The 21,122-nt window shown below is 36.1% G+C and overlaps 1 protein-coding gene across 11 annotated transcripts in view; it reads left to right on the top strand.

Moving 5' to 3' along the window:
- Positions 1-21,122, top strand: part of LOC143027184 (popeye domain-containing protein 3-like) — a 404,351-nt gene that overhangs the window by 356,126 nt on the left and 27,103 nt on the right. For 7 of the 11 annotated variants that reach the window (XM_076188344.1, XM_076188337.1, XM_076188341.1 and 4 more), the window contains one exon: positions 4,997-5,134. The exons of 1 other annotated variant lie outside the window; for it this stretch is intronic. Coding sequence is in view for 2 of the 10 variants with exons in the window: in XM_076188345.1 (XP_076044460.1) it covers positions 4,997-5,152 (156 nt within the window). In the remaining 8 variants the exon portion in view is untranslated. Of the gene's footprint in view, positions 1-3,844; positions 3,872-4,996; positions 6,434-21,122 lie in introns of those variants that run through there. 3 more of the 11 variants (XM_076188345.1, XM_076188339.1, XR_012966579.1) reach the window with 2 other exon arrangements.

Raw genomic sequence — 21,122 nt, 5'->3', positions numbered from 1 at the left:
TAATTCTTGTCTCTGTTCTTTAAAAGGAGACAATTGTAGAAGGACGGACAGGCGGTAAGCCCTGGATTTTTCCATATCAAAGGATTACAAAGGATTACAAAGGCGGATCATGCCAACAGGAGACCTTTTGGTCCATATCTAGGTCGGATGCAAAAAAAAAATCATAGTAATAATAAAATAATGAATAAAAACTATAATAATGTAAATAACAAATAAAATACATAAATAAATGCATAGGTATAGTTGAATAATAAACAAACAGGTAAATAGTAAATAATAATAAATTAACATATAACTAATAATAAATGAAAATCAAACAGACAAATGATAACAAAACAAAAACAAATAATATAAAATAAATTATAATCATTACAACATTTTGCTTAGGTGTTTATCTAAATGATTCTTAAAGCTTCTAACTGAACTACATTGCACTACCTGTGCAGGAAGTTTATTCCATTCATTAACTACACGGTTGGCAAAGTTATTTCTACTTACTTCCAAATTGAATCTATTTCTGGACAGTTTGAGACCATCGTTTCTTATCTGATTGTCATTCAATGTGAAAATTTTGTCACTTTTGATGTTGCTAATTCCCTTTAGAATTTTAAAGACCTGTATCAAGTCACCTCTGAGTCTACGCTTTTTTAGAGAAAACAGATTCATATGTTTTAGTTGATTTTCGTATGATTTATTTTTGATATTTGGAATCAGTTTTGTGGCTCGCCGTTGTACTTTTTCCAGTCTGTCAATGTCTTTATTGAGATTCGGTGACCATACGGAAACAGCATATTCCAAATGTGGACGAACTAAGGATTTATATAGCTTGTTAATGAGTGATGAACTTTTGAAATCAAAAGATCACGCAATCAGTCCTAGAATCTTATTTGCTTTCTCAGAGGCTGAAATACACTGCTTGGATGATTTGAGGTCGTTACTGATAATTACGCCTCGTCACTTCCTTCAGGGAGTAACAAGTACACATCTTTGTCAAATTTTTGGATTTCCAAGAGGAAACATTCCAATTGTGACACCATGGTGTCAAGGACAGTAAGAGAAAGTGGCACGTTACTTCCATTCTTCAGCACCCCATTTAATGAAAGTCTCGTATCATTAAACATTTTGGAATAATCTATCTCTGTCCAAGACCTCATTTTTGGGGCCACATAAATAATTGCAAACTTTCTGCTTTTCATGTCACTATCTACGACTTATTGTGATCATCTCCACCCAGTTCTCTTCATATGTAATTTTTGTCAGTTAGGTTTTTTTTAACCAGGAACATGACTCCACCCTGTTCCTCTTCTTTATTTCTAAGCCAATAATAATATAATCCATGTCCAACACTTTTAATAGAGGACCTCTTAATTTTGTCTCCACAATTCCCATTATGTCTGGGCTTTCTTCTGACAGGTAATCATTTAGTTTGTTTAGTACTGATATTAATCTGTCTATATTGGTATAAGCTAGTTTTAATTTTCTACTCCCTCCATCTCATTCTCTGAACCTTTTGTTTTCTTTTCTTGTGTGTATTTACCAAGTTTTACCTAGTTGTATCTTACAGGAAGGGGAGCTATGCTCATGGTGTTCCATCTTTGAACCTCGTAGTGTCTAGTTTGCTCTTAAACTTGTGTATGTTTTTTGCACACACTATTGTTTTGTCCAGTTTGTTCCAAATGTGTACCACTCTGTGTTGAAAACTTTTTTTTTCACGTCTCTTCAATAAGTTTTTTAATTCTTGTTTCTCTTGTCCCAATTTAGTAAGTCCTCTCTATCAAAGATTTCCGTGCCTTACATGATTCTGTAAATGGTCAGTAGGTCGCCTCTTTTCTTTGTTCCAAAGTCGGTAATTTCAATTTACCCAGTCTCTCCTGATATGACAGTTTTCTTTTGCACACCTGTGTGAATGGTAATAGAAAAATTTATTTGTTTCAACCAGTACATTTTGTCTGAAAGCATCTAGAATTGAATCCAAAGATTACAAGACTGATTTGTCGATAATTTATATCATACTATATAGTTTTTCGTTGTCCTTGACCTTTTACAGCTACCTTCCTATTTCATTTGTTTCCACCCAACAACTTACATCATTCTATTCCCTGCCTTTGTCTTTATCATTTAATACTTTATCAAACCAAGTACATATCATAAATAAGATCTCAAGTTTGCAATCGTATTTATATTTACCCATGTGGTTTCCTGGCATGCCCCTCTCTCCCCCTCATATATCCCCATCCAAACTTTCCACCTTAGTAAATTGTATCTCATTGCATGCCTGCACGCTGCAACCCTGCTACTCACATTGTCTGTGATCTTCTATTATCCCCTTCTCAGCATCTGATATCGATTCTTCGAAGACCCAGAGTAAGTGAAGAAATGCCATGCTACTATGCCATGTCTCTCCTCTTAGGTTATTTCTTTTTATTGGGGTAATCACCTGCATTAACTCAGTAGAAACCTTGGGGTGAGTGGCAGTTTTTCCAACCTATGTGTTAGAACGACAAAATGATAATGATTATTTATTATTTTTATTGTTATTTTTTTATTATTGTTACTAATATTACTATTATTATCATCATTATTATAATTATTATTATTATTTTGATTATCATTATCATTACTATGTTTATTATACTATTACTATTATTATTATGACTGCACTTGCGACAGGATCAGAGGAGGGATTAAGGAAGCTAGTGATAGAGTTTTGGGAAGGTGTATAAAAGAAGGAAGTTGAAGATAAATGTAGGTAAAAGTAAGGTGATGAGATGCACAAGGGGAGAAAGTGGCAGCAGACGAAGTGAGTATTATGGGAGAGAGACTGGAGGAAGTGGATAGTTTTAGATATTTGGGTGTGAATGTGGCAGGAAAGGGAGGAGTGGAGGTAGAATGTAGATTGAGAGAAGCAAGTAAATGCCTAGGAGGATTAAGAAGTGTAATGAAAAATAGACATTTGGGAATGGATGCTAAGAGGAGATTGTATGAAAGAGTGATTATGCTGACAGCACTGTATGGGGCAGAAACATGGAACATAGAGAGGAAGAGAGGAGTTTGAATGTGTTTGAGATAAGGTGCCTGAGAAGTATGATAGCTGTTACTAGGATGGGTAGAGTGAGAAACGAGGAGGTGAGGAGGAGAATGGGGGTGGAAAAGGAGTTGGGAGATAGGGTTGATGAAAGAGTATTGGGATGGTTTGGACACATGGAAAGAATAAGTGAAGAAAGATTAGTAAAAGAGGTGTGGAAGGCAGAGGTAGTGAATATGAGGGGGCAACCAAGGATGAGATGGATGGATGGGGTAAAAATGGCATTGGGAAAGATGGGAATGTCTATTGAGGAAAGACAGGAGAAGACAGATTATAGGAGTGAATGGAGAATTGTTGTGTATGGATGATGCAGTGATGCATGAAAGGGAGTGGATGGGGGAAGGAGGGTGAGGGGGTATGTGTGAAAAAATAATTTGACACACGCCAAAGTGATTTCTTCCTGTCTCTTTTTCTGCACGAGGGGACAGAGAGGGGGAGCTCACTGATTTAATGAAGCGACCTTGCTTTGGATGTGCTGTGTCTTGTGATGCTGCTTCTGAACCAGGGCAGTGGGCAAGATGCAGGGATGACCTGTCATCCAGAAGGAGCCAAGATAAGAGGGAGGGAGGGGGGTGAATGGGAGTGGAGTATGTGGGGATGGAATGGGTGGGAGTGGATTTTATACTTTTGTTTTTTGGCTACCTCCCTTGTAAGGGGGGAAAAGCCTTTGCTATATATATGTATTATTATCATTATTAATATTATTACTATTATTATTATTATTATTATTTTTTATTTTATTTTTTTTTTACTTTTCAGAAAACCCTAAGAACAGATAGAATTCAAGTGAGTCTGCAATATTATATGGAAGTAAATTCACATTAGTAATAGTTATGTATTAGTGTATTGAGATCCTGTTTTACCTTGGTAATTTGTTTGAAAAAAAAAAAAAATATCCCCATTATTCCATTTATCATGGCAAAATGTACATATTGTCAAAGAAAACATTAAAAATTCAATACAGTATGCTCTGAGTATTATATATAAAAAAAAAGATATCCAGTAATGTTGACGATAAAAATTTCCACCAAATCAAAATAAGCAGTGAAAAAAAGTGATGAAAATGTCATATGGTAGAAATTCAGTGCTGCATTATGTTTGTGTAGTAGCACTGTTCCCTACAGTGCCATCATTCACTATTTTGGTTTATTTTCTTTCCCTTTACCTGGGTACGATTGGAAGTATCCTGGTATATTTTTTCTGCCTAGTTTTGTATAAAATTTATGCATTTGTGATATATCACATTGTTCACTCCCATCAAAACCTTTGACATCAGAAAACTAATCTATCAGGATCATGACAGTCATTGAGATGTGTTGAATCTAGTTAATTCTAAGCTTAAACAGAAAATCTATCCTTGTACAAAATCCAGTTCAAGAGATAATCCGGGTTAATTTATCTCCAAAATTTTTTTTGCAGTCTTTGTAAGTCCTGCTTACTTTGCAGTGTTTCCTTGTTGTGGTGACCAAGAACAACAGAAAATTCCTGGACTTCTTGCACCTGAGAATGGAATGTATTTCAAATACAAATCTTTGTACTTATAATTAATAACATATTTTTTTACCTTTACTAGTTATTTTTCAAACTTCACATTAACCCTTTTTCAAGTCCATCTATTTTCTTTTCAGCATGACAACTTTATGAACAAAAGTAAATAGAATAAAGGAAAAAAATCTTTTCAGGCTGAGGTCCCATAAGAAAATGTTCCAGAATGTACCAGGAATTATAGTTTTGAAACCCCATCTCCACCCATCGTTTACTCACAGCATGACACCATGTCTAAACACAGTGTTTATCCCTAACTTCTCTCCATTTTCAGCACCCCTTGATACCATTGTCTTGAAGTGTTGTGGCAGGTTGAAACTGAGTGCCATGACATTTGGCAAACTCACAGTTCCTCATCCTTTGCAGTTAATGACACTCCTCCGTGGCGACTCGGACGTATTGAGGAGACAGATCAGGAGACTTCAGTATGAACCACATGAACTTGGTTCTCCACTTCTCAACGCTTTCAAGCTCTTCGCTCCCCAGCTGGAGAATATGGACACTCACCTGATAGACATCTAGTTGCAGTCCAGTCACTTGGGGTGTTATGTGAAAAGATGACCAATAAATACCCTTTGAGGCAAGGGCAGTGATAAAGAAAATCTCTTAAGAAGAGCTGGATTTGTTGACAAGAAGCTGTTTGACCTTTATATTAAGATATGGAACTGAGTGAAAAACAATTTAGTATGAACCCAATAGAAAATGACTAATAGATAGGGCTGTACTTAGAATTTTATACATGTGTGCATGTGTTTGTGTATGCGTGCGGAGCATAATGATTTGTCGCCATTTTAAACAAACAATAAACAGCTCTGTAATTGAGGTATAATCGCTGAAGTTTGTTCACACAAGACATCGAGATCATTGACATCCCCAATGGTTCATTTGGTGAATAGAGGTCATGACTGAAAAAGTAAAAGAAAAAGAAAAAATGAGCATTTTAAGAACTGTTGAAGGTAGAATAGCAATGTCTTTCCATCACTTCCAAGCATCTTAGAACCCCCCTTTTCCGCGCCTGCATAATATCAACCTCAGATCAATGCAATGCCTTGACTAGAAGGGATATCTTTTTTCGTTAATGTGCACTATCACAAAATGCTGTATTTCCTCATGCGACAATAATAAATTAACCCTTTGTTAGAGTACATCATATATTTCTAAACGAAACTTGCTATACGATTCTACAAGCTTCCCAATGTCCTATCATACGTGACAAAAAATGGTGAGATAGGAAGAAAGGAAGACAAATTTAATGCATCATAATGGTGTATAACGGCTTCTTACATAAAACATGCAAAGCATACGAAAGTTGTTTTACCTAGTATATGATTTTTTTCCTACCATACCTCGAAGACATGAATGAAGGTTGTTTTGAGTCAAATCCCATTGGACAGGTGGTGAAAGTTATTTCCAGAATCCCACTAACTCAATTGAGCATTAATTAAAGCCAGGGACAATCAGTGTGTGTAAGATGTAAGTCTAGAATATGTATAAAGTGCTGGATTTATCATTTATAATATGGCTCACAATTGACTGCCTCATTTGGTAATTCAGCCAAATACTCAAACATGCAATAATGGAAGTACTGTTGCTTCTCCTTCTGTAGTTGTGATCCTTTATACAGAGCAATTTATTGTTACCCTCGAGACTGGCTCGAGTTCTCTATTGCCTAGAATACGCTTCTAGTGGGAACAAGTGCATCTGTGTGTGGACAGGGGGAGTTTTTATCTTTATTTTTACCTAATATATTAACAACTTTCTTATGAATAAACACATCATTTTTTATAATGATAGTGATGGATAATTTTCTTTCGTTTTCCAGAGAGCCTTTTTAACATGTAGTACATTATATGATGTCGGAGTGTGAAGAAAGAAGAGAGAGATAATGGAGCTGGAGAGACATGTTGCTATGCTTTGTGGAGTGATATTTGCAAGATAATTTCTGCTGACAGCAATATCTGGGATTTCACCTATTCAGCATATGTATTTATATACTGTATATATATATATATATATATATATAAATATGTATATATGTGTATTTACCTAGTTGTATTTTACGGGAAGGGGAGCTATGCTCTTGGTGTCCCGTCTTCATATCTCATTTTATCTAGACTGTTTATAAATTCGTGTATTGTTTTTACACACACCACTTTCTCATCTAACTTGTTCCAAATGTCTATTACTCTGTGGGGAAAGCTGTTCTTTTTCAGATCTCTTCTATAACTCTCTTGATTTCCTTTCTGTTTCCTCTTGTATTTCTACTATCCCATTTTATTAGATCCTCTTTATCAATAGTTTCTATTCCTTTCATGATTCTATAAATAGTTATCAAGTCTCCTCTCTCTCTTCTTTGCTTTAATGTCTGTAGCTCAAGTTTTGCTAGTCTCTTCATATGATAGTTCTAAGAGTGTTGGTGCCAATTTTGTAATTGCTCTTTGTATTCTTTCAAGTTTTGTTATACATTTTTTTTGTACTTGGTGACCACGTCATCGCTGCATATTCCAATCTTGGTCTTATCAAAGAGACTAGTATTTTCTTCACCATTTCTTCATCCAGGTATGTAAATGCCACTTTGATTGTTCTTATTGAATTATAAGTTTCTCAAAATTTTTGTTTATATGTTTCTCAGGGGACATATTATTCATAATAATGACTGCCAGATCCTTCTCATTTTCTACTTTTTTATTTCTTCTCCCAATTTATATGATCCCACTATTCTTTTTTTTTTTTTTTTTTTGCTTCTTCCAAATTCCATTATACTACACTTCTTGATATTGAATTCCATATCCCACTTTCTACTCCATTCCCATACTTTATTTAGATCACTGTAGCGACTCACAACCTTCTTCAGTGTTCACTTTTTTTGTTTAATTTTGCATCATCTGCAAAGAAGCTCATATAACTTTCAATTCCTTTATCCATATCATGAATATATATATACCAAACATTATTGGGTCCAGAACTGTTCCTTGTGGAACATCACTTATCACTTCCCAATTTGAGTGTTTGTCTCTTATCACTACTCTCATTTTTCTTTCATGCAAGAAGTCTTCCATCCACTTCAGCAGTTTGTCCTGTATTCCTCCTGCAGTTTCTAATTTCATAAGTAACTTCTTATGTGGCACCTTATCAAAAGCTTTTTCAGGTCTAGAAATGCACAATCAACCCATCCATCTTTTTCTTGTATTACATCTATTAGCTTTGAACAGAAACACATTAAGTTTGTGACACATGATCTTCCTTGTCTGAATCCAAATTGCCTTGGATTTAAAAACATAACATAAGAACATAAGAATGAAGGAGACTGCAAGAGACCATAAGGCCTACACTAGGCAGCTCCGTATCCATCACCACCTGTCATCCCCATCCATAAAGTTGTTCAATCGCTCGTCAAAACAACTGATAGTTTCAGCACCTACCACATGGTCAACAAGTTTATTCCATTCGTCAACCACCCTATTAGTAAACCAATACCTGCCTATTTCCTTTTTAGATTAAATTTGTCCAGTTTATAACCATTACTGTGAGTCCTGCCTGTTTTAATATGATGACCTTGTTTGCATCACCTTTATTAAAGCCTTTGATCCACTCGAACACCTCTATTAGATCACCTAGCAATGAAACCTAATGCTCTGTTAGCTTTATTCCTGGTGCTAATGCACTGTTTCCTGGTGGTGTGGACTCACTAGAACTCCCAAGTCTCTCTCGCACTCAGTTTTCTCTAAAAGCGTGTTATCTAAGCTGTATCTATTTTCAGGGTTGTGTAGCCCTATGTTTAACATATTACACTTAGAGATATTGAAGTTCATTTGCCATTTCAGTGACCATGTGAACAATTTGTTAAGATCATCCTGCAGAATCTCTGTGTCATCTCCTGACCTAATTAGGCATCCTATTTTAGTGCTGTCTGCAGACTTACTAACATCACTATTTATCCTATCGTCTAAGTCGTTTATATACATAATTAACAACAGGGGACCCAAAACCGAGCCCTGGGGGACCCCACTAGTAACATTGCCCCACCTAGATTTTACTCCATTTATGGTGACCGCAGTTTTTTGTTACTAATCCAAGCTCAAATCCATTCTAACACTTTTGCTTCTATGCCATTTAGTACTTTGTTTTTTTCCAAGTGCCTTATCCATCTACTTTTGATAATTCTTTCTCAAATTTTTGCTAACGTACTTGTTAGAGAGACCGGTCTATAGTTAGTAGGGTCTTCCTTGTTTCCCCCTTTATATATTGGTACTATATTTCCTCTTTTCCAATCTTTTGGAACTTTTCCTTCTTTTAATGAACTGTTTATTGGGCTATGTATTTTGTCTGTTAGTTCATTCTTGTATTCTCTCAAAATCCGGTTTGCTATTTCATCTGGTCCATGCGATTTTCTGACATCGAGATTACTCAAGTGTTTCATTATTTCATTCCTTGATACTTCTGTCTCTTTCATAGGGGGGACTTTTTCCTCCCATTCAATATCTCTAGGTTGCATGTTCTCCCTTGTAAACACTGATTTAAAATGTTTGTTCATAATTTCTGCCATTTCTATTTCCTCTGTATATTCAACTCCTCCTTGTCATAGTTTCTCTAATTCTTGTTTGTTTTTCAGTTTGTTGTTTACATATCTGTAAAATAGTTTTGGTTGATCTTTACATTTTTCTATGGCATCATTTTTCTCCGTCATCCAGGAGGTGCTCAGATGAGAGGGAGGGTGGGAGGGGTGTGGAGTGTATGTAGGGATGAAATGGGTGGGAGTGTTTTTATGCCTTTCCCTTTTTGGCTACCTCCCTTGTAAGGGGGAAAAAGCCTTGGTATATGTATGTATGTATGTATCTTTTTCATATTTTCTCTTTTCTTCTCTGCACACTTATACATATTCATTTCTATAACTAGTATATATTTTCCATTTTTTTCAGGTCTTTTGTCTTTTTTCATTTTATCCATGCTCTATCTTTTTTGTATTTTAACTCCTTACATCTTTTGTTGTACCAGCACTTTACATATTCTTTATCTTGGAACATACTTTTCCACTCCTTTATAAATTTTTGTCAAAATATTCCATTTCTCTTCTACTGTTGTTTCCTCCTTGTGTATTCTTTCCCAGTCTGCTTTTTGAAAGAATTCTCTTATTTTATAAAAATTTGCTTTTTCATACATCAATCTTCCCTTTCTATATTGTTAATTTTTTCCATGTATTTTTCCTCATTTAGTTCCAGTTCTACCAATATGTGGTCTCTTTTACTTATTGGTGTCTTATATTTAATCTTGTCCACTATTTCAGGTTCTGATGTGATTATTAGGTCCAGTCTCAATGGTTCTTCTTCATTTCTATACCTAGTGTTCTCTTGAATCCATTGCATCATTTTATGTTCTATAATAATATCAAGTTGTACATTTCCCCATAGGTCATCTCCACCCTTCACTGTCACCCATTATAACTATTCTTCCCCCATCTTCCATTATCTTATTTAGTGTTATCCTTGTGTCTTCTAACATACTTTTGTGTTCTCTCCCTTCCCACGAGGCCATTTTAGGAGGCACATAATTACTACAAACTTCCTGCTCTTCCCATCCCTGTCCTCCACTTCCATCATAATCATCTGTACTCTATTCTTTCCATATGTGACATTCCTTATATTTATATCCTTCTTAGTCAGGAACATAACTCCACCTCCTTGTTTTACCTCTCTGTTTGTAATCCAATAATCATATGCACCATGTCCTACACTGTTGGGTGGTAGTGACTTCAATTTTGTCTCTACAATTACCATTATGTCCGGTTCTGTTTCCTTCATATATTCATTCAGTTCGTTCAAGCCTGTTACTAAGCCATCTACATTTGTGTAAGACACTTTTAATTTTCTGCTACTTCCATTGTGTTTTCTGTTTCCCTTCTATTTTTTCTGCTACACTTTCATATTCACTACTCTCCAATAGAATTCCTCTTTTTCTGACTCTGTTCTTGTCTGTTTTTTTCCTTAGCTTCTAGTCTTTTTGTTTTCTCATCCTCTCTTTCCTCTTTATTTATCTTTTTATCCATAGCTTTTTATATTGCTTACTGTCTGCTAGTTTCCGTTTTTGCTAAGATATTCTCTGCTGTTGTTTGTGACCTGAATTTAACCTTAATTGGTCTGGTTTTATCTGTATTGTAGTTCGCGAGCCTATACATTTCTTCTATTTGTTTCCCTATTTCTGGTTCATCTTCTTGAACTACTTCTAATATATTATTTACTTTTTCCTTTTCCTCCTTTATTCTTGTAGTCCTATTTAGATTATACTTCTCTTCCATCCCTAGTATAATTATACATTTTTTATCTGCTAAGTCTCTTACTATGTTCTCCTTCTCCCTCGTCACTTTAATAACTGTGTCTTCAGTTTGTTCTTTCATCTGCTGTTCCATTATACCTCTAAATTCCATTTTATTGTTCTCTTGTACTTTTTTTTCCAACCACTTACCTGTTTTGCTATGGACTCTTTATTCTCTTTATTACTCCTCTTCAATTCCTCATTTTCTTCCCTTCTCTTAACTGTCTTTTTAATTCTATTATTTCTTTAGTTAGGTTTTGATTCTCCTTCTTTAGTTCTTCCAGGTTATCAACTCTTTGAGTAATTGACTTTATTTTTGTAAAACTTAGCTTCCCAATTTTCATTCATTTCTTTTAGTTTCTCCTCTAAATTTACTAGTCGGGGGAGATTGTCATTTACTCCATCATTAAGATGGAAATAGTTATCCTCACCTTCCATTGCGCTACTCTTATCTATATTTCTAATTTTTAAAGTTTTACTAATCCCATCGACTTCACCGTCAGGCCGTCTTGTTTACATAGCGTCTGAGTTGTTCCTGGGCCCTATCTTCCCCTTCCTCATTTCCTTCCATTTTCCTCAGTAATCCCTTCCCTTCTCCATTTTCTTTACCTTCCCACTACACCACGAGCTTTCCCCTTCCCTATTAATACAACACAGGTACTTCCTTGTTAGGATCCTCGAAACTTTAAGAAATCACCGGAGTCCAGACACGCACACGACGGTCGAAGTGACAGCGAAGTTTGGAACTCTAGGAAAACTTCAAATTTCGTCGATCTCAACGACGAGGGAGTACCTTTGTTGTATTAGTAAGGAAGGGGAAAGCTCTTGGTGTAGTGGGAAGATGAAGAAAAAGGAGAAAGGGAAGGATTACTGAGGAAAATGGAAGGAAATGAGGAAGGAGACGAACGAGCTCCCCCGGATGTCAGAAGGAATGTCAACAAAAGGGCTGCAGACGATGCAGGTGAAGTCGAAAATATCAGTAAAGGCACTAAAATTAGAAATATAGATAAGAACAACACAATAGAAAGTGGAGATAATAATTTCCATGGATTTAATGAGGGAGGGGATGCCAACCTCCCCTGATTAGCAAGTCAAGAGGAAAAACTAGAGAAAATAAACGAACAATGTGAGATTAGGTTCAGCCAACTTACACGGATTATGCAAAGAGTTGATAAGTTGGAACTAAGGAATGAGAACCAAAACCTAAATAAATAGAAGACTTAAAAAGACAGTTAAAAGAAATAAAAGATGAGAATGAGGAATTAAAGAACAATAATAAAGAGAATAAAGAGTCCATAGCAAAAGAGGTACAGGGTTGGAGAAAAATCCAAGAGAACAACAAAATTGAATTTAGAGATATAATGACACAACAGATGAAATAACAAACTAGGGACACAGTTATTAAAGCGATGAGAGAGAAGGAGAATATAGTAAGAGACTTAGCGGACAAAAAGAAATATATAATTATATTAGCGATGGAAGAGAAGCATAATCCAAGTAGTAAAAGAGAAGGAATAGGTAAACAAGAAATTAGAAGTAGTTCAAGAGGATGAACAAGAAACAGAAAGAAGTTGAAGAAATATGTAGAATAGGGAAATACAATACAGATGAGACCAGATCAATTAAGGTTAAATTCAGGTCACAAACAACAGCTTAGAATATCTTAGCAAAAACAGGGAAACTAGCAAAAAGTGATCAGTATAAACAGATATGGATAACAAGAGAAATAAATAAAAAGGATGAGAAAACAAAAAGACTAGAAGCTAAGGAAAAAACGAGAAAAGAACGGAGTCAGACAAAGAGAAATTCTATTGGAGAGTAGTGGATATGAAAGTGAGGAAATGGTTCATAGGAGAGAAAAATGGAAGGGAAACAAAAAACACAATGGAAGGAGCAGAAAATTAAAAGTGTCTTACACAAATATAGATGGCTTAATAACAGGCTTAAATGAACTGAATGATTACGGAAAGGAAAAAGAACCGGACATAATGGTAATTGTAGAGACAAAATTGAAAGGTCTACTATCACCCAACAGTGTAGGACATGGTGCATATAATTATTGGATTAGAAACAGAGAGGGGTGGAGTCATGTTCCTGACTAAGAAGGATATACATGTGAGGAATGTCACATATGGAAAGAATAGAGATGATTATGATGGAAGTGGAAGACAGGGATAGGAAGAGCAGGAAGTTTGTAGTAAATTATGTGCCTCCTAAAATGGCTTCATTGGAAGAGAGAGAACACAAAAATATGTTAGAAGAGACAAGAATAACACTAAGATAATGGAAGATGGAGGAAGAATAATTATAATGGGTGACTTTAATTGTAAAGAAATCTGCTGGGAAGAGATGACAGTGAAGGGTGGAGACAACCTATGGGGAAATGTACTACTTGATATCATTATAGAACATACAATGACGCAATGGATACGAGAGAATACTAGATATAGAAATGAGAAAGAACCATCAAGACTGGACCTAATAATCACATCAGAACCTAAAATAGTGGACAAAATTGAATATAAGACACCAATAAGTAAAAGTGACCACATATTGGTTGAACTGGAAATAAACGGGGGGAAATTCATGGAAAAAACGAACAGTAGAGAAAGGGAAGATTGATGTATGAAAAAACATTTTGATAAAATAAGAGAATTCTTTCAAAAAGCAGAATGGGAAAGAATACACAAGGAGAAAACAACAGTAGAAGAGAAATGGAATATTTTGACAAAAATTTATAAAGGAGTGGAAAAGTATGTTCCAAGACAAAAACAAGAAAAAGTATATGTAAAGTGTTGGTACAACAAAAGATGTAGGGAATTAAAAGACAAAAGAGATAAAGCTTGGATGAAATGGAAAAAAGACCTGAAAAATGGAAAATGTATACTAGTTATAGAAATGAATATGTACAAGTGTGTAGAGAAGAAAAGAGAAAATATGAAAAAGATGTCACAGAAAAATGTAAAGATCAACCAAAAGTATTTTACAGATTTGTAAAAAACAAACAAGGATTAGAGAAACTATGACAAGGAGTTGAATACACAGAGGAAATAGAAATGGCAAAAATTATGAACAAGCATTTTAAATTGATGTTTATGAGGGAGAACATACAACTTAGAGATATTGAGTGGGAGGAGAAAGTTAGTGAAAGAGATAGAAGTAACAAGGAATGAAATAATGACTCACTTGAGTAATCTCGATGGCAGAAAATCGCATGGTCCAGATGAAATGGCAAACTGGATTTTAAGAGAATGCAGGAATGAACTAATAGACAAAATACATAGTCTAATAAATAGTTCATTGAATGAAGGAAAAGTTCCAAAAGATTGGAAAAGAGGAAATATAGTACCAATATATAAAGGGGGAAACAAGGAAGACCCTACTAACTATAGACTGGTCTCTATTACAAGTACGATAGCAATTTTTTTAAAATAATTATCAAAATTAGATGGGTACGGTATTTGGATTTAGACAAGGACAATCATGTGTCACAAACTTATTCAAGGCTAATAGATGTAATACAAGAAAGAGATGGGCTGATTGTGCCTTTCTAGACCTGAAAAAAGCTTTTGATAAGGTGCCACATAAGAAGTTGCTAAAGAAACTAGAGAGCAGGAGGAATACAGGTCAAACTGCTTAACCCCTTCCATACGGTGCCGCACACGTAGGCGTCATGGGGAGCGAGTGTATTCGCGAGGCTGCCATATCGGCGTCTTGATTATATTTATTGTAGTCGCCCCTCCATAATGACATTCTTTCTAATTCTTTTGTAATCGCATTTTCTATGGTTATCAAAATTCACGGGTGAAGAGAGAACGATCGATATAAGCGGTGACTATATTTTATGATGCGAGTATTATTACGACACGTCGTACGGCTGGCATTGGCTGCTGCCACCGAGATCTAAGTCCATGACGCCTACGTGTGCAGCACCGTATGGAAGGGGTTAAGTGGATGGAAGACTTCTTGCATGAAAGAAAAATGAGTGGTGATAACAGACAAACACTCTAATTGGGATGAAGTGATTAGTGGAGTTCCACAAGGAACAGTACTGGCCTCAATAATGTTTGCTATATATATTAATGATATAAAGGAATTGAAAGTTATATGAGCTTCTTTGCAGATGACGCAGAATTGTTAAAAAAAGTCAACACTGTAGAAGATTGTGAGTTGCTACAGAGTGATCTCAATAAAGTATGGGAATGGAGTAGAAAGTGGGAGATGGAATTCAATATTAAGAAGTGTAGTATAATGGAATTTGGAAGAAGCAAAAAAAGAATAGTGGGATCATGTAAATTGGGAGAGGAAGAAATAAAAAAAAAGTAGAAAATGAGAAGGACCTGGGAATCATTATTATGAATAATATGTCCCCTGAGAAACATATAAACAAAATTTTTGGAGAAACTTATAATTCAATAAGAACAATGAAGTGGCATTTATATACCTGGATGAAGAAATGGTGAAGAAAATGCTGGTCACTTTGATAAGACCAAGATTGAAATATGTAGCAACAACGTGGTCACCAAGTACAGAAAAATGTATAACAAAACTTGAAAGAATACAAAGAGCAATTACAAAATTGGCACCAACACTCTCAGAACTATCATATGAAGAGAGACTAGCAAAACATGAGCTACAGACATTAGAGTAAAGAAAAGAGAGGAGACTTGATAATTATTTATAGAATCATGAAAGGCATAGAAACTGTTGAAAGAGAGGATCTAATAAAATGGGATAGTAGAGGTACAAGAGGACACAGAAAGAAAATCAAGAAAGAGTTATGGAAGAGACCTGAACAAGTAGAGCTTTCCCCACAGGGTAATAGACGTTTTGAACAAGTTAGATGAAAATGTGGTGTGTGCAAAAACGATACACAAATTTAAAAACAGTCTAGATAAGACGAGATATGAAGAGAGGACACCACGAGCATAGCTCCCCTTCCCGTTAAATACAACTAGGTAAATACACACACACGTCGGTCGAAGTGACGGCGAAGTTCGGACTCCAGAGTTATACAAGAATTTCGAGGATCACAACGACAAGGAAGTACTTGTGTTGTATTTATAGAGAAGGGTAAAGCTCGTGGTGTAGTGGGAAGGTGATGAAAAAGGAGAAGGGGAGGGATTACTGAGGGAAATGAGGAAGGGGAGGACTTGGTCCAGGCAGGCAGATGCCATGTAAACAACAAAAGAGGGCCAGAGAATTTCAGTGATGAGGAAGAGATTAGCAAAAATGTAAGGATTAGAAATATAGATAAGAACAACACAATGGAAAGTGAACATAATAATTTCCCACAGTGCCTTTCTGTCTACCCTGTCATAAGCCTTTTCCAAATCCATAAAAGCCCAAAAAACATCCTTCCCCTTTCCTATAGCTTTCTCACATATCTATCTTACCACAAAGATCTGATCTACACAATCTCTACCCATCCTAAATCCACATTGTTCCTCACCAATTACTCCCTCTGTTCCTCTCCTAATCCGCTCAATCAAGATCCTTCCATAAGCCTTCCCAACTACACTTAACAAGCTAATCACTCTGAAACTACTACATTCACACTTGTCCCCTTTTCCCTTGTAAGGTGGAACTATACAGGCACTCCTCCAGTCCTTCGGCACTCTACCCTCTCTCCAGCAAACATTAAATAACCTCACCAGCCAGTCCACCATCACTGTACCTCCTTTTTTTAGAAATTCTGCATGGCATCCATCCAGACCAGGTACCTTACCTGCTTTCATCATCTTAACAACTGCCTTCACTTCATCCTTCCTTATTTCTCCTCCATTTTCCTCACTCATCACTCTCATTTTCTTAGCATTTCCCACTGCAGCTATCTTTCCCTCCCTATCCTCTTTCACATTTAGCAACTCCCTAAAATATTCTGCCCATCTTCCCCTTACTGCCTTCTCTTCCATTATCATCTCTCCATCTGCACCTTTTACCTTTTCTTCTCTACTTGATTCGCCTCCTCTTCCTCTTTTAATTTCTTTCCAAAACATCTTTTTATTACTTTAAAAAATGTCATACTCTTTCCCCATTTCACATCTGCTCTCCTCTTTGCCTCCTTTACCAATTGCTTTACTTCTCTTTTGTGTTTTCTTAGTACCTCTCATATGACTCCCTCGTCCTATTTTGTAACCAATCTGTGAAAGCTTGCTTCTTCTCTTCTACAACCTTCTTTGTTTCCTCATCCCACCATTCACTACCCTTCCTTCTATTTCCTCCTGTCCCTCTTGTTCCACACACCATCTTTGCACACTTTGTGACTCCCTCCTTGAACCATCCCTATTCCTCCTCCACTCCTGGCTCTACTCTATCCTTCACTCCCACTCCTCCTTCAGCTTCTTCTTGTACTCCTTTTCCTTTTCATTTAAAGAGTTCACTCTAAGCACTTCCCTACCTTTTGTCCCTTTCTCTTTCTCCATCTATCCTCCACTCTCAACCTACCTTCCACCAAAAAATGATCTGATATTCCCCCACCCTCTCCCCTTAGCACAAGTACATCCTTAACTCTTCCTATCATAATCCTATTTACCACTACATAATCCATTAACGCTCGATATATCTACCACCCTTCCATCCACCACCCTCTCCCATGTGTATTTATGCTTGACTTTCTTCCAAAACACGGTATTTGCTATCATCAACTCTCTTTCTAGACACATTTCCACCATCAACTCTTCAACACGATTCTTTCCTGGAACTCCACATTTCCCAACCACTCCATCAATTGGATAATTTCCTATCCTAGCATTAAGGTCTCCTAGTACTATTACATTGACATTTCTCCTTAAATCCTCTATGCACTCATTTAAATCTATCCAAAAAGCCTCCCTTTCTTCTACACTCTTCTCACTGCCAGGCCCATATGCACTTACAAAAACCCACATCCCCTTTCCCAGTTTCACCTTCATCCACATTATCCTTGAGAAAACCTCCTTCCACTCCACTACACATTTACCTATCTCTTCACTTACTAGAATAGCCACCCCTTCCCTCCCTGATAACCTTCCACTTACACTCGCCCTTCCCTCTCAACTTTGTTTCACTCAAAGCCAACACATCCTTCTCACAAACATACCACCTATCTTTTCCCTTTTACTCTCATCTGTACCACATCCACGCACATTAAAAGACCCAAACCTTAGGGTGCTGGTCGGAAAACTCCTAGACCCTCTTATGCCTTTACTTTTTTTAGGAATGTCCCCTGTGGGGCTACAAGGAGAAGGATGCCTAGTCCCAATCCCCGTCCCTTTCTTCTCGCCTCTTACAATCCAAGTGGAAATACTTGGTGGCAGTATTCTTTTCCCCCACCACAGGGAAGGTAGGCAAAAAAGGAAATGAATATTCAGAGAAATTGTACAGGACAGTAACTAGGGGTTGGGGGACAGCACAACGGAGGGACAGTCGTAGTATAAAAGTGTCGTCATTTCACTATGAACAGAGTTTTCCTCTATCACAGACAAAATGATGTGTGACTCTGGTCCATAGGGGCGCCCCATATAGACCCTAAAGTATCAACTGCATGCTACTTTGCCACAATAACATGCAGCCAATATCCCAGACGGGAAGTAACAAAGAATGAAATAATGAAACACTTGAGTAACCTTGATGTCAGAAAATTGCATGGACCTTATGAAGTAGCAAACTAGATCTTGAAAGAATGCTGGAATTAACTGGCAGACAAAATACATAGCATAATAAACAGTTCCTTGAAAGAAGGAAATTTTCCAAAAGATTGGAAAAAAGCAAATATAGTACCTATATATAAAGGGGGAAATAAAGAAGACCCTGCCAACTATAGACCCGTCTCTCTAACAAGTACAATAGCAAAAATTTGTGAAAGAATTATCAAAAGTAGATGGGTAAGGTATTTAGATAAAACAACATGCTAAATCCATGGCAATTTGGATTCAGACAAGGACGATCATGCGTCACCAATTTAATATGTTTCTATTCAAGACTAATAGATATAATACAAGAAAAAGATGGATGGGCTGATTGTGCATTTCTAGACCTAAAAAAAGCTTTTGACAAAGTACCACATAAGAAATTGCTTAAGAAATTAGAAACTGAAGGAGGAATACAGGGCAAACTGCTTAAATGGATGGAAGACTTTTTGCAAGAAAGAAAAATGAGAGTAGTGATAAGAGACAAACACTCAAAATGGGATGAAGTAATAAGTGGTGTTCCACAATGAACAGTTCTGGCCCCAATGATGCTATATATATTAATGATATGGATGAAGAAATTGAAAGTTATATGAGCTTCTTTGCAGATGATGCAAAACTGTTTAAAAAAGTGAACATGAAAGAAGATTGTGAATCACTACAGAGTGATCTCAATAAAGTATGGGATTGGAGTAGGAAGTGGGAGATGGAGTTCAGTACTAAGAAGTGTAGTATAATGGAATTTGGAAAAAAAAACAAAAAAGAATAGTAGGATCATATAAATTGGGAGAAGAAGGAATAAAAAAAGTAGAAAATGAGAAGGACCTGGGAGTCATTATTATAATTATGTCACCTGAGAAACATATAAACAAGTTTTTTGGAGAAACTTATAATTCGATAAGAACAATCAAAGTGGCATTTACATACATGGATGAAGAAATGGTGAAGAAAATACTAATCACTTTGATAAGACCAAGATTGGAATATACAGCAACGATGTGGTCACCAAGTACAAAAAAAAATGTATAACAAAACTTGAAAGAATACAAAGAGCAATTACAAAATTGGCACTAACACTCTCAAAACTATCATATGAAGAGAGACTAGCAAAACTTGAGCTACAAACATTAGAGCAAAGAAGAGAGGAGATTTGATAACTACAGAATCATGAGAGGCATAGAAACTGTTGATAGAGAGGATTTTATAAAATGGGATGATAGAAATACAAGAAGACACGGAAAGAAAATCAAGAAAGACAGCTATAGAAGAGATCTGAAAAAGAACAGCTTTCCTCATAGAGCAATAGACATTTGGAACAAGTTAGATGAGAAAGTGGTGTGTGTAAAAACAATACATGAATTTAAAAACAGTTTAGATAAAATGAGATATGAAGACGGGACACTATGAGCATAGCTCCCCTTCCCGTGAAATAGAACTAGGTAAATACACACACACACACACAACCGCGATGTAAACAAACATTCCCAAAACACGTGTATCAACACCGGCAAAGAAGATTTTCCAGGATTTAGTAAGTATGAAAACAGGAACTTAAGTCGATTATTAAAGATAGAGAGGGATATGAGCAAAAATGGGATACGGCGGGAGAATGAAATTATGGACTGAAGAAAGGATATCATTGGACTAATGGACTGCTTAGCACAAGCGAATCACGAAATTTCTGACCGAAGAAAAACCAACTTGATAACGAAAAGAATTAATGATAATAACAATAGCGAAAACTTAAAGAGGTGAACAAAAATACAAGAAATAATGGAAAAAATCAAAGAGAACCTAAGTGAGGAAAGTATTCAGAAAATTGGAAAAAATCGAAGAGAACCTAAGTGAGGAAAATATTCAGAAAATTAAGAAGTGGAAGGAAAACATTGAAAATAAGGAAATAGTCAAGCAGCAAATGCAGGATAATGCAAAAGATACAATTATCCAAGTGATTAATGAAAAAATGTATTGTGGTATATGGACTAAAAGAAAAACAGGGATTGGCGAGGTACATGAGAGAAAAAGAAGAAAAAGAGACAGCAGTAGAAATCATAAATGAAATTCAGGGGGGAGACCGAGATGCAGGCAAAGACCTGGACGAGACATAGAATTGGTCACTATTCTAAGAATAGAAATCGACCTCTAAAGATAAGGTCACAGATGTTAGTAGAAGACATATTGGAAAAAGTAGGCAACTTGGCAAGGAGTGAAAAGTACAATAAGATATGGATAAAAAGAGAAATGAATACTGAAGAATTAGACAAAGAAAAGTCACTAAGAGAAGCAAAAGAAAAAAACTCGATGAGAACGGAGACAGAGAGCAAGGAATTCCATTGGAGAGTAATCGACATGAGATTGAGGAAATGGCACATCAAAACGAAAAAAAAAAAAAAAACAAAGACAAAAAATAATGAAGGAAGAAGAAAATTAAAAGTGGCCTGTACTAACATTGACAGGTTAATTTGAGGTCTGAACGAACTCAATGATTACCTGCAATAAGAAAAACCAGACAT

Source organism: Oratosquilla oratoria, chromosome 7 (genome assembly GCF_046742065.1).
Source record: "Oratosquilla oratoria isolate Oo_2021 chromosome 7, ASM4674206v1, whole genome shotgun sequence".
Classification (NCBI taxonomy): Eukaryota; Metazoa; Arthropoda; class Malacostraca; order Stomatopoda; family Squillidae; genus Oratosquilla; species Oratosquilla oratoria.
Note: the sequence above shows the minus strand (reverse complement) of the source record. Positions and strands in the feature narration are given on the sequence as shown.